Source organism: Tamandua tetradactyla, chromosome 1, assembly GCF_023851605.1.
Source record: "Tamandua tetradactyla isolate mTamTet1 chromosome 1, mTamTet1.pri, whole genome shotgun sequence".
Taxonomy (NCBI): domain Eukaryota; kingdom Metazoa; phylum Chordata; class Mammalia; order Pilosa; family Myrmecophagidae; genus Tamandua; species Tamandua tetradactyla.
In genome coordinates, this window is record NC_135327.1 from 87,754,188 (window position 1) to 87,768,237 (window position 14,050).

Here is a 14,050-nt window from a genome sequence, read left to right on the forward strand (position 1 = left end):
CATCATTCTGAGACTGGCCACAAGGAGGCTTGGCTTTGTTTGGATTGCACAGGTTGCAGAGAAAGGATCAGGCATGGCGGTCTGGGGTATACCCCTGGAGGGCTGTCACTTGGGGGAAGCATTAGATTTCAGACTAATATGGACCTGGGCTCCGTGTCTTTTTCTCTGGAAGATCTAGGAACGTCCAAAAAGCTTGCTGCAGGAGGAGGGAATATTCCATCATTAGAGGTGGTTAAGGAAAGATTGTTAGTCCATGTGTCAGGTACTCAGGCACTGAGGGAAGATGGACGAGATGACCGATGTTGTGCCTCTGAGACCTGAACGTGCATGATTCTGTAATGACTCACCCGGATACCTCCCCCACCCTCCAGTGCCACCCTGCCCACTTCCAGGCAGGAGATTCTCTACACACAGGACCTTTCCTATGCACACCTCCCCCACTCTACCACATGGATACTCAAAGAGCTCTCTGCTGTAAACAAATCTACGCATTGAACTAATTTTCCAAGGCTATCGATTAAAGCCACTTAACCTCCCACCTGCATTTACATTTTATTGGGGGGCATCCAACCTTGGGGCCCAGTAGTGGACACTCTAATGGAGGGATTCCAGTAGTGTGAATGGGCTGGCAGCTTGCCCAAGGTCACACAGCAAGGCTCTGCAGAGGGTGACTACAATACAGCTGTCCTAACACAGTTTGCCTCCTATTTGGGTGCCCTGGGGACCTGCCCCATTCACAGGCTGTGTTATAGACCACAGTGCCTGTTCTGGGTGTGATGAGGCTATGATGGTGAGACCTGGATGAGTCCTCCTCACTGCCAGGACCTGGCATGAAGAACAGCTGCACTGAGTGGGCTTGATCAATAGATATTATGCAAATGTCTAGAGCAATAACATTCCTCTCCATTACCAGCCTAACAGTCCCAGTAAAGAGCATGCCTTGATTTCTGACAGTTTTATTTTTCCTGGTTTGTCAGACTGAAATCAGGGTCTGACTGATGCTTTTATGAAAAACATAAAAGGTGCATGACTGGCAGCGGCCCAATTCTTTTTTGTCTGAGTTAGACGTTCTTGCTCCATGAGCTGGAGAGAGCCCTAGCTCTATGCACACCTATTAAGTACCCTGGCTGCAAGCATGCAGCTATGCCTCGTTTGTGATGCAGTCCAGAGAGAAAGACAGCAGTGAGGCAGCGGGGCCAGCCCCTCCGCTGTGCCCTTCTTCACCTCCCCAGCTGCCACCTAGCTCAGGGATCCCCTCTTGTGGGCATACATTTACATTTTTCTTTGTAATTGCACCAAATAACTTTATTTTCTATAACTGAAATTCATCGCTAGTATGAAATCCTCCTCTGCTGGATGTCAAAAGCTTAACTGCAGTAGATAGAATGTTTACTCTTCCGATCTCTGGAGGAGTGTTTAAGTTCCAGAAGTATCTGTACTTCTACACAGTATCAAGTAGTGTGTGTGAGGTGTGCGTGTGTGTGGAACTTTGTGAGTGTATGAGTGTGCAAGTGGATGTGTGTAAGAGCATAGTGTATGTATGTGTGTACAAGTGTGTGTGAGGGTGTATGTGAATGCACGAGCATGGGAGTGTATGTGAGTGCGTGAGTGTGCACACATGTGTGTGTCTGTGTGTGAGGTATATGGCCCTTGGTGTCATCCTTATCCTCACTGGCATCTGCTGAGATGTCCCTGATCCCATCTCACCTTTAGTTGTCAGCAGATCAAACTGCAACTGTCCCGTTCTAACTTCAGAGTCTCTTTCGGCCACGTGCCCTTTCTGTCACAAGGCACTGCTCTTTGTTACTCAAAATGCTCTCCTCTGATCCCTGTACCAGGCGATGTGGTGCAGAGATCATTTGTGGCTGTTTAAAGCTTTCTGCCTGGACACCCGGAGATATTTCTTCTCACATTCAGTGCTGGATAAAAGGGGCACCCAGAGCCTCATTCACTGTCTGGACTCGCTTTTGAGAAATGGGAATGGAGTGGGTGCTATCTCCTCGCTCGTGCTTATCTCTCCCCTGTAACTCCGATCCTAAGTCTCCCTCAAGATTTGCCCTGGGGAGGGGCATGACTCAAGGTCTCTTTCTTAGCAATGCCCTGATGCCTGAGCACTTGTCTCCTTCCGGTGCTGTCCTCACCCTTTCCCGTTCTTGGATACAGGTAGCCTGGCTTTTTATATTATCTTTCAGAGCTCTTGAAACTCAATAAAGCAAAAAATGGACTGTTTTGTTTTTCATGTTTTCTTAATTAATTTTCATGGGGGCAGTAGAAACCTCATGATATAGTTGTCTAAATGGAGGATTAGGGAAAGGTAGAAACTCTAAGGGGAAAGGAAACACATTGGCCAAAAAACCAAAATATTACATTTCTGTATTCTTTTTTTTTTGCTGGCAACCTTTCCTAATCAGAGTTCCACGAGAAAACTGAGCCCTCTGACAATGATTTGTGCTTTTATTTTTCTCAGTGCTAGCACAGGTAAGAGAATTTTGGAGCATAAGAGAGAAAGTAATTTGTTGCGTCAATGAATGATTTGGGAAGTAGTACTAAAAGTGTGGTCTGAGGACCTCTGAGAGTCTCTGAGACTCTTCCAGGGAACCTATAATGTCAAAACTACTTTCATATATTTCTGAGATGTCATTTACATTGTTTACTTTCATCCTCTCATGAGTATAGAGTGGAGTTTTCGAAAGGCTAAATAACATACGATAGCCCAGAAGATTAATATGGTATCCTCCTAACCAGAAGCATTGAATGGAGTTTCAATTATTACATATTTTAAATGTCATTCTGTGAGCTTTTATTATCTTCCTTATATAAGCCACCACATTTGTTTGAAAGTCTTTAATATGCATTCTGTATCTTGATTGCTACTGAAATTTTTATGCTATTTTTCTAATAGGCTATTGCTAGTATGTAGAAAAGCTAATTGCCTTGTATAATATTTCTGTTTTATAGCCAGCTACTGGAATCAAATTTCTTATTAGGCCTAATGCTTTTTCAAAACAATTTTACATACTATTCTTAGGCACTTCATTTACAAACAGTAGTTCGTTCATTTTTTCTTATGTTTTAAATTAGTTGCATTCCTTAGATTGATTCCTTTTGATTTTAGGCTTTTCTATTTTTCTCGTCTTTCCAAAGGATGGTCTACTTTGTCAAGATGCTTAGATTTGGAAAATTCAAAGATGCACTCCTCTCATGGATTGAACATACTTTGATTCTTTTATTCACAATGAGATGGAGATTGCTGGACACCTAACAGGGAAATCGGGGCCATTCAAGGGGCTTCCCTCATGTTTTATTTCCTCTCAAGTTTAAGGCTAAGTAGTCTCCAGATATCATCTGTATGCCAAGACCCTCTGCCAGAGTGGGATTCTTGTATAATCTGAGCAGTCATGGACCCTGGAGCTGACAAATCTCCCTGGGAGAGGATGATGGATTCAGAAGGGTTTTGCACTGAGGGGGGAATTGGGTGTGGTTTCTGCAAAGGAGTTTGGACCCCCTTATTATTTTCCTTGGGTCAGAAACCATGGCTCCCCTATGAAATCCAACTTTCATTCATATCTTGGAATGCTGAGGGCCAAATTTCTTTTTTTTAATAAAAACATAAAAGGCAAAAGAAAATACTTTCTAAACAAAGAGGCATTAATGATGAATTTGCAGGCATTCTTTGTTCTCTCTTTGTTCCTATTTGCAGCTTATTTGAAGAGGCAAACAGAGACACATCATCACAGTCTCATACCCATCAGCTTCCCATGAGAAGGAAAACATGCAGTAGTTGTCAGGGGTCTCCAGCTGAGATTATTTCCTTCAGAGATTAGTTCTGAAAAATAACAATAGTTTTTTCATCTTTGACACAGAAGGCAGGGCACGTTCATAGTTCACATGTCTGAATGGTTCCGGAAAAAAAAAAAAAAACCCTTAGGAGAGGAGATAAGAGAAGAGGGAGCGGCGCCGGAAGCGCCCAGGCGCTGAAGATGGCGGCTGCCAGGGTCAGCCTGGGTGGAGGTGCAGGTCTGGGCCCCGATGCCGGGGATTTCCTGGCTCGGTACCGGCTGGTGTCGAACAAGCTGAAGAAGCGCTTCCTGAGAAAGCCGAACGTGGCGGAGGCCGCGGAGCAGTTCGGACAGCTGGGCCTCGAGCTTCGCGCCCAGGAGTGCCTCCCGTATGCGGCCTGGTGCCAGCTGGCGGTGGCGCGCTGTCAGCAGGCGCTGTTCCATGGGCCCGGGGAAGCGCTGGCCCTCACCGAGGCCGCCCGCCTCTTCCTGCTTCAGGAGCGCGATGCGCGCCAGCGCCTGGCCTGCCCCGCTGCGTACGGGGAGCCGCTGCAGGCCGCCGCCAGCGCCTTGGGCGCCGCCGTGCGCCTGCACCTCGAGCTGGGCCAGCCGGCCGCCGCCGCCGCCCTCTGTCTAGAGCTCGCCGCCGCCCTGCGCGACTTGGGCCAGCCGGCCGCCGCCGCCGGACACTTCCAGCGAGCCGCCCAGCTCCAGTTGCCCCAGCTGCCTCTAGCCGCGCTGCAGGCGCTCGGCGACGCTGCCTCCTGCCAGCTGCTGGCCCGCGACTACAGCGGGGTCTTGGCGGTCTTTACGCACATGCAGCGCCTCGCGCGGGAGCACGGCTACCACCCGGTGGCGCCGCCCCCAGCGCCGCCGCCGCTACAGCCTCCAGGACCGCAGCCCGCACCCGGCGCGGCGCCCTCGCTGCCGTCCCTGCTGGCTCCGAATGCCGCTACCGTAGCGCCTGCCTTCGTGGCGCTAGGCGCCTTCTCCGACGTGCTGGTGCGCTGCGAGGTGTCGCGCGTGCTGCTTCTGCTCCTCCTGCAACCGCCGCCCGCCAAACTGCTGCCCGAGCATGCCCACACCTTGGAGAAGTACTCCTGGGAGGCTTTTGACAGCCACGGGCAGGAGGGCAGTGGCCAGCTTCCCGAGGAGCTCTTTCTGCTGCTCCAGTCTCTACTCATGGCAACGCATGAAAAGGACACGGAAGCCATCAAGTCGCTGCAGGTGGAGATGTGGCCGCTATTGAGTGCTGAGCAGAACCACCTCCTTCACCTCATTCTGCAAGAAACCATCTCCCCTTCTGGACAGGGGATCTGATCAGTCACATTAACCAAATAACTTTTTTCCTGTTATCAAACCTCATGCATGCACCTTTGCTGTTGGGGGAAAATGAAAGACGTGTATCCCCATTCTACATTTATGTTAGTCCTGTGAGTCGCCGTAGGAGTAAGGGCCCGTATCCCAAATGCTTATTTCCAGAATAGTAGGAGAGGAAAAAAAAATTTTTTTTTAATTGGAACAGAATGGAGGTAGAGGACATGGCTCTTCCAAAAAACTTTGCAGCTAAAAACTAGAATCCCTTTTATCCAGTTCCTCTTCATTCTCCACCCAGCCCACCCCTACCCGTCTCTGTTTTATAGTGAGTATTTTACTTTGCATAACTTTGTTAACTACTTAGGCTATATGGTTTTATCGCGACTCTGATTTCTTAGTCTATTTCTGTGTCTTTGCGATCAAGTTTCTCCTTTGTTTCATTCTCCCCTTACATGTATTCACAGAAATAACTTTATTCCTTACAACTTTGTTGCTGTTACAACTCTAAATCCATCATAATATTATTCTGATACTCTTGTGGTTTAAATTTGCCTCCTCAATAGAATGTGAATATCTTTATGGACTTTTCAATAGGCAAAAACAGAACCAGATAGTTCTGTTTCAACTCCAAGATGTATTCATTTGAAGTTTACAATCTACTTGGTATGTGTGCTATGCCAAGCAAAGACTCTACAGAGAGAAAGATGCAGTTCTTCCTCTAATAGCTGCAGTGCAATAGTTCTAACGCAAATGTGTCTTTTTGCTTTGGAATTCACAGTGCTATTTTATTCCCATAATTGTCTGTAATCTGGATGACATTTATTTGTAACAGAGATCTTTCTGCAACTTTTATTTAGTTCAAGTGTGTAAAATCAGTGTGACTGGTAGCGTGTGATTAGGCAAAGCAGTACCCTTGTTCACCAAAAGTAGGATGTTCACCTTGTTCCCAGTTTGAAACACTACATTTCTAAGGTTTTGTGGGGTTTTTTGTCCAAATTTAGCTGTTTGTATACTTTATTTTACAGTTTTGAGAGTGATAACTACTCAAAATAAAACCTTGTTCTCAAAAAAAAAAAAAAAAAAAAAAGAAGAAGAGGGAGCATTTTCTCCAGTTCCTTTAGGCCAGATCAAAGTCTGGTTATTTTTAGAAACTAAGGCAGAGTTTAATTAAGCTCACCCTGAAGCTTTTGAACTTTGCTGGGGGCTGGGGCATTGCCTCACCTCTGTAGTCAGCATTGACAGCCCCAGATAGAAACTTGTTCTGCCAGCACACTCCCAGTCCTAAACCCTACATCTCACCCCATTCTGCTTCCAGCATGCCACCTTCACCAAGAATCGGTTGGAAAGACCCCATGACTCGCTGCTCCGAGCAGGGTCTGGGGCATTTCCTCTGTAACTGACATCTGGGGAGCCTTTCCTTCCAGCTCTGGTTTCCTGAGCTCTGAGACTGAGAATGAGTCTGGGTGGCCATCGCTTCTGCTCACTACAATGGCACGTTTTGTTTTTCTGCCCCTGAATGACTTTCCATCTCACTTGCTCTGTGCCTGGCAGAGCAGTCTCGATTATTTTTTGGCACATGGATAAGTACTCTTTCCTATCACAAGGGATACTTTTTCCCTTTTTCCCTATCTTTGTGTTATATTGATTTTTCCAATAAGACTGCGGGGAGGGCAAGTACTCTCACCTAAGCTCAATTAGTCAAGTTGAAGTGGAAGGCAGGGTGCTTTAATGATATGCCAGGATGCTCCCAATCGTGCATTTATAACTATCAGCTCAAGACTTTACAAAAATAAAAACATGTGAGATTGACTAAGCCCATACTCAATTAAGAACTATGAGCTATTTATGTTCTGCATTAAGTCATCCATTCAGCACTTCGCTTGTTTGTGCATTCACTGATTCATTCAACAATACTCTTGAGTATCTTGGTCAGCACTGGATGAAGTGTGATCAAGATCCTGTGGTGGTCACACAGATCTACCCGTGAGACAGGATGGTTCAGAACTATCACACACATCTCACCTATGCCAATTTCCTGGTTTCGACATCGTATTATAGTTAAAATGTGCAAATGCAGTTGGGTGAAATTGGATAAGGGTAGAGGGGATCTCCCCGTACTACGTTTGCAACTTCCTTTGTTATGTATTATTATTTCAAATAAAACTTTTTAGAAAACATGAACATGATAGATGTGATTCTTGCCCTCCTGGAACTCGCTGTGTGGTTTATAAATGAATTCTAAAAGGCTATACATGTCTGAAGATTAGCCATTACTTCCTTTTCACTAACAAGCTGGTGACAATAGTTAGCTGCTGTGGCATGTAAACAATATCTCAGCTGGGTTTCACATACCATCTGGAGACCCCAGGATGCCCCTATTCACATGGGAGGCGGGGGGTGGGGTGGGGGGTGAACACAGTCTCCAGGGTCTAGCAATCTGTGTACAAGTCCTGACTTATGTCTGTGAGGAGTGCAGCCTGGGTAAGTTACTTCATCTCTCTGCCCTTCAGGACCTTCAGCCGAAGACGGAGATAAAACCACCACTTATCTTCTGGGCTGGATGTCAGGACAGAATGAGATCATCCCAGTAGAGGATTTGGCTCAGTGAGTGGGACAATAAATTCTCCATAAATGTTATTATGTGTGTTTCAAAATATACTGTGATGTCTTTTTCTGGCTTTCCCATCTTAATGATTAAATTTTAGAATTAACAGTGTTTTCTCTTCTTGGGTGATAAGTGATTTCATGAATGGTTGGGCAATGTCTTAGGCACTCTCACTAGTCAGCAGCTACCGTTCTGAGATCCTGGTTCTTTGTGCTGAGAAGGATCTTAAAGGTCCTTTCCCATTTTCTGTTCCTTTTCAAAGTGGAAACTTGAAATGGAGAATCCATTTGGGCTCAGTAAATATTGCTGTGTGGGACCATTAGACATTTCCCTCTTCTAACTCCAAGGGTGACAGAAGCTTTGGGCCAGGGTTTGTGTTTAATCACTTCCATCTAATGAAGTGGGGCTCTGCCATATACTCTGGTTCCACTTATTTTGTACTTTTCATATATTATAATCATAATGATAATCAGTTCCATTTCTTGATCACTATAATCCAGATACTGTGCTAAGCATTTTACCTATACACATTACCTTATTTAATTTTCAGCCATTATCATCCCTACTTAAAAAATGGGGAAATTGAGGCTTACATAGTTAATTGAGTTGCCAAGTTCACTCAGTTGGTGAGGCATAGAGGTGGAACTTGACTCCAGACTTTCTGACTCCATATTCCTAGCTTTGGTGGGCGTAGCACCGAGAACCCCACTCCAGATTTTCCCAAAGCATTGTTCCAGGACCCTCTTCATAAGAACAACTTTGGGGGTGGTTAAAAATATTCAGCTTCCTGGGCCTCACTCTAGACTTATTCAGGCTGTCTGCTTTCTCTTCCTTTAGGAACACCCCTTATCTCCAGTTTCTCAGATGTTTTACTCTTGAGTAGAAGAAAGAAACCCTTCAGGCCTTGGGTGGAGGGAACGGATATCAGGAAGTGAAGTTGTGTGGGCTCATTGTTAGAACTGGATGAGTTTATTTCCAACTAAGAATAAAGGTTGCCAAAGTCTAGGGGAAAACTTGTACACCATGTATTCTTTCTGCATAGTTTCTCAAGCTTATTTTTGTGAACCTGTTCTTATGGGAACCTGGCCATACCGTTGAGAAGATTTCTTTTATGCCAACTATATCATTTTTCCAAATCTAGTTAGGTAGGATGATGAAAAGAAAGTTAAAATTTATTATAGTTTTGGAGAAAATGGCTAATAATTCAGGTTTGGGTGATTTCAAGGGCAAAAGTCAAAGTACAAGATTAATGGGTGATTGTCTTTCTTGATAACAGCATACTTTAAAAATAAAAAATAGACTGACTCTCCAGTGTGAGAAATAGATGGGTTTTAGGTCAACTAAGTGGATGATTTTTCTCTTTGACATTTATAGAGATGAAATTACCTTCTTCATGTGATTTTTGTAAAGATAAAATAAGATTTGTTCATAAGAGGGCCTTACAAACTGTAATAAATATTATCTTCACTTTGTCACTATTATCATTATTGTAGTTATAAACTAACTGGTGAGAAATGTTGAATAGATCATGTAAAAAAGAAATCTTTCGATAAAGGATTTCGATGAAGATTTGAGATGGAAATCACAGCCACATAGTCCTACTTCAAGTGATAATTATAGACCATCTTTATTTTTTGCTATTTTGAAATTGTGTCCCCTTCATTCTGCAAATAAAGGCTGCATTGTTCAAATTCTTAGGTACCTCGACCTCAGGGAAAACCCTATCAGCATAATGAATCTTAAAACTTTTAACAGGACCCCAAGTCTGCTGGATGGCATTTACAGCAGGTCCCTCCGGGAAAGGACATCTCAGCCTCATGAAGGCCATGGTGATGATTAGCAGGTCATGGGACATCACTCTGTCATCCTAAGTCATTGGGGGTCAAATGAAAATTTCCTAAAAATAGTAACTGTGTGGTCTTGGCTGATCCAGGATTCCCAGGAGTTCTCAATTCAAAAGCAAATGAGGGCTCCACAGATAATAATCCTTTTTTATATGTCTTGGGCAGAATTGCCTGCAATGTTATGCAAAATGAGTGAGGATGGATGGAGTTCATGGGTTCCAGAGGGAACAGTGCCTTCCTCTCCATCTGAGAGTGGCAATTCGAATTTGGTGTATGTGTTTGCAATTTGGCTGGAAAAGGCTATTGTGAGACAGTCTGGATGAAATGGCCCTACCTGAGTCTCTCTCTCTGGCTGACTGTTCCTTATCCTACAATTTTTTTTAAAGAAGCCTTGCCACCTCCTCTCTCCCCCATCAGAGCAGACTGATCTCACAGAGTCCTGAGAGCTTCTGAGGACACTCTTCCTGGCCCATCATACTGTAATTATCTGCAACCTTTACTTGACCCTCCCTCTCTCCCATAGCTAACCAACCTCCAACCCCACCACATCCTCTCCTTTGGGATCACTTCAGTCTGCCCACTTTTTTCCATTTCCTCTGTCACTGTCTGGGTTTGGGCCACCATCATCTCTCAGCTGATTTGCTTCAATAAGCTTCTTGTCTTATGGACTGTCCTCTGCAATCCTGTTTCTACCCATGAAAATCTAGTTATATCACAGCCTTGGTTGAATCTCTTACATGTAACTTGAGAAGAAACTACAAGATCCAGATAAAACTAATACAAAACAAAAAATCACAAGCTTACATTTAATTGTACAGCTTTCCAGAATTTATTGTCTACATGCTATTATATACATATTTCTACAAAGTAGAATTTCACTGTAGATATTGATTTCTAACTTGCTTTTTTACATGGCAATATACCAGAGCTTATTAACCTATAAGCATATTTTATCTACATTGGAAAATTTTTCTAATCATGGAATTGTAGAGCATTGCATAGGTATGTACATTTATAAATTAAACATTTATATTTTTCTAATTAAATATACTTCCTCTTTTAAATATATTTTAATATTTTTCAGTTTATAACCACATACACCAATAACATATTTTAACATTTTGATGGCTCCTATACCATGACTTCTTCATTTTTAGGCATTTAATTCTGCTTTATTTCTAATTGATTGTGGAACATCTTTAAATATTTTTTGTTCATTCACTCTTAAGGGCATGGCTTATAAACCACTGCATCACATTTGTCATTTTGCTGTCTTCACAAACAAATGATATATGACATCTTGGGTCACAGATGATCCCCTTAAAACCATAGATTTCTTTCCACAGTGTTTTGATATTTGGTTTTGCAGTGAAATCTAAAATCTCTGTGGGTTTTATTCCATTACAAGTAAACAGTTTTATTGTAATTGAAACTTTGGAGACTGCTTCTTTAACCTTTATAATTGAAGTGTCTGGCACACAGGCAGAATAAATGAACTATGTATGAGATGAGTGATGAAAATGTTTGCTCAGATATGCCTGGATGGTGGTGGAGATAGAGTGGGATGTCTTCTCAACAGTGATGCCCAGAACATGGGAAGCCCTCAGCATCTTCCCACGCTAGCTTCCCTCCCCTTTTTCTTTAGATAAAGGTTTGATTCTGTTTTTTTCCATTATGCTGGTTTCTCTTCCAGGACCACTCTTTTAGGTCCTTCATTCTGACCTCCTATTGCATTGCTTCAATTTCCTTACTCTCTCCTTTTGCATTCTGGAAAGGCTTCTCAAATTTGTCCTTCAAATAACTAACTGAATTTTCTATATCATGAATTATGTCTTTTTTGGTTGTTTTTGCCTCAAATATTGTTTTAGCTGGTCCTTTCCCTTTTAGTACTTTCTTTCATACCATCCTATTCCTTTGTCCTCCCTGTCATTTTGTTTATGGCATTGCTTCCTTTCGTGTCTTCTTTCATCTTTGGCCGATACTAAAAAATTCCTTAAAAATATTTTGTCTAGTCACTGAGATCTGTATTTTTTCAGAGATGCTTTTCTTCTGAGCCTTCAAGATGTTGTCTCCTTTTTCTTTGTATGAAGTATGTTTTTGTAGTTCCAAATTATTTGACAACTTCTCTATTTTTCTTGGGGTAAAAAACCCCGCAGATTTCTTTTCAGGCTTGATGGTCAGAACCAAATATGGCAAGTGAATTGCTCTTGTTCCTATTTTCTGTTCACTGTATGCTGTACAAGATGTATCTGGATGGAGGTCAGATCAATGTGTATGGCTCTGTTCCAATTCCAAGTTTTTGATGAGTCTTGATTCAAGGGAAGTCTGACCTATCAACCACCTGACTCTTTAGGGCTCTTGAATATCATACTTATGTGCATGCATGTACTCTCACACATAACACCCAACATGACACTATCGCCAGAGGGCTTCTGTCCACTCTCATATCCAGCTCTTTACTTGCGAGGACAAGGCCCATCATTTCGTGTGTCTAGCCCCTATATCCTGCCTTTATCTGCCCGGGAACCTGTATTCTTTTCCAAAAAGTAGGGGAAAGGGTATAAAGTCCATGTACCACTTGCCTCACAGTCCAATAGCACCAGAGGATTATCTTCCCCCCCTTTCGTGGGTTCCAGAAGCTATCTCAGATCAGGGCACCAGGATGTCTTGCCTTTGACAGGCAGCTGTGCTCTGCACACCTGGTGCAGGGGTGGCACAGAAGCCTACTTGACTTCGCGTTCTTAATGCATCTCCGTTTGCCTTCAAATAAGTGTCAATTTTTCTCCGATTCTGGCATTGGGTTGTCTGTCAGTGGTGGTTTTCAAAGTAATGGGAACTTTTATATTTCCCACATTTTTAAATGAGAAATTGGGACAGCTTTCACGGAGGGCTGTTAGCCAGATGCGATCCTGAACTGTAAGTCCATCAACAATTTTTGCATAAGGGAATGGAAACATCCTGTCTATGATTTAGGAACACACTTTGAAGTGGTATGAGAATACATTTTAAATCCTCATTAAAGAATCAGGTATGAGTTACATATTTAGTAAGATGCCAGCTGTATAAAAAATTCCCTTTCTTATTCCCCATAACACTCCTGAAATTCTTCATAGTACACAGAGACAGAATGTCATAATTATCTAGGGACAGCGTGTTATCATTTTTTTCTATAGGGAAGATCTTTTCTAGGTTACCTGCTGCTTCTCCAAAGGCCTGAACAATCCAGCGTGCTAGCCGTCTGATTTCATTCTCCCAACTAGGTAGTGAGGGAGAAAATGCTTGGCAGCAAATTAGGCCAGCCATCAGCACCTAAATGTGGAGAGAGGAAAATGTCCTCTTCTGCTCCGCCCCTCTGTGCAGGGAGGACATGTGCATTTGCATACATAACAGCTGCATTTTCTGAGGGTAGTTTACCTTCCCTTCTGCCCTTCAGATAACCAGCCAGGTTACCATCATTTCCCCACTCTGTATAAACTCCTGTCTTAGTTTGTCAGGCTGCTATGTTAAATATCACACCCTGGTATGAACAGCTTAAACAATGGGAATTTATTGTCTCGTGGTTATGGAGGCTAGAAGTCCAAAAGCAAAGCATCAGCAAAGCTACACTTTCTCTCCGAAGTCTGGAGGGTTCTGTTGCTGCCTTGCTGCAATCCCTGGTTTTCCTCGGCCTGCACCTTTTCTTCCTGTCACATGGCCACCTCTCTCTCTCAATTCTGGTTTCTGCTGACCTCTGGCTTCTTGGTGGCCTTTTTTTTTTACCTACTATATCCCAAATTTTTTTTGCTTATAAAGGTTTCCACATCCTGATTTAGCTGGGCCACACCTTAACAATGCATCTTTAAAGTGTTCTATTTGCAAATGAGCTTGCACCCACAGGAATGGGAATCAACGTCACCGAATATGTCTTTGTTGGGTTGCATGAGCAATCAACCACACCCCTGGGTATTTAGAAGATATTGGGCTCTCACACACTCCTGGTTTAGCTACCACTTGCCATAGAGCCTGGATAAAGGATTATCTTAGAGAAGAAACCCTATGCCCCACCCTTCTCTGCTCCCTGCTGACCTTAGAAACCTCATCAAGGCAGCAGGACAGGGACTAGCACAGGCTTTGAAGGCAAACAGACCTGGTTTCAAATTCGGACTCTGTCACTTTGTGTCTGCTGGGAGCTTTGTTGACCATGTGATTTATTCTTTGTAAAAGCGGATAACATCTCCCTGGTTTTGCATATCTCTGTGTATAAAATGTGTGTGTTTAAGTGTGAATCAAATAAGAGAATGTCTGCCAAGTGCTCAGATCTGATCACCATTTAGAAGTGAGGAAGCCTCAGAAGGACTGAATAACTTTCCCAAGATTATACAGCAGGTAAGTGGCAGACTCTGGTTCTTCTCTGGCCATATTCCATAGGCCACAGCTTGCTGTGCTCTAGTTTCTGGCCACACAGACATTGAGGCTCAGCAAATGAATCTGCAAACACTATATTCTATCCAATCCATAATTATTCT

At 43.4% G+C, this 14,050-nt stretch overlaps 2 protein-coding genes across 3 annotated transcripts in view; one reads left to right on the forward strand and one right to left on the reverse strand.

The window, feature by feature from the left end:
• Positions 1–14,050, reverse strand: part of NPSR1 (neuropeptide S receptor 1) — a 161,723-nt gene that overhangs the window by 88,768 nt on the left and 58,905 nt on the right. The window lies entirely within an intron of this gene.
• LOC143685115 (40-kDa huntingtin-associated protein-like) lies at positions 3,963–5,948 on the forward strand. Its single transcript, XM_077162738.1, has one exon. It carries the CDS (start codon positions 3,981–3,983, stop codon positions 5,097–5,099), a length of 1,119 nt encoding a protein of 372 aa, XP_077018853.1. The 5' UTR covers positions 3,963–3,980; the 3' UTR covers positions 5,100–5,948.

Excerpts from the sequence above, each read along its gene's own strand:
- LOC143685115 (XM_077162738.1), top strand. The coding sequence starts at position 3,981 with ATGGCGGCTGCCAGGGTCAGCCTGGGTGGAGGTGCAGGTCTGGGCCCC.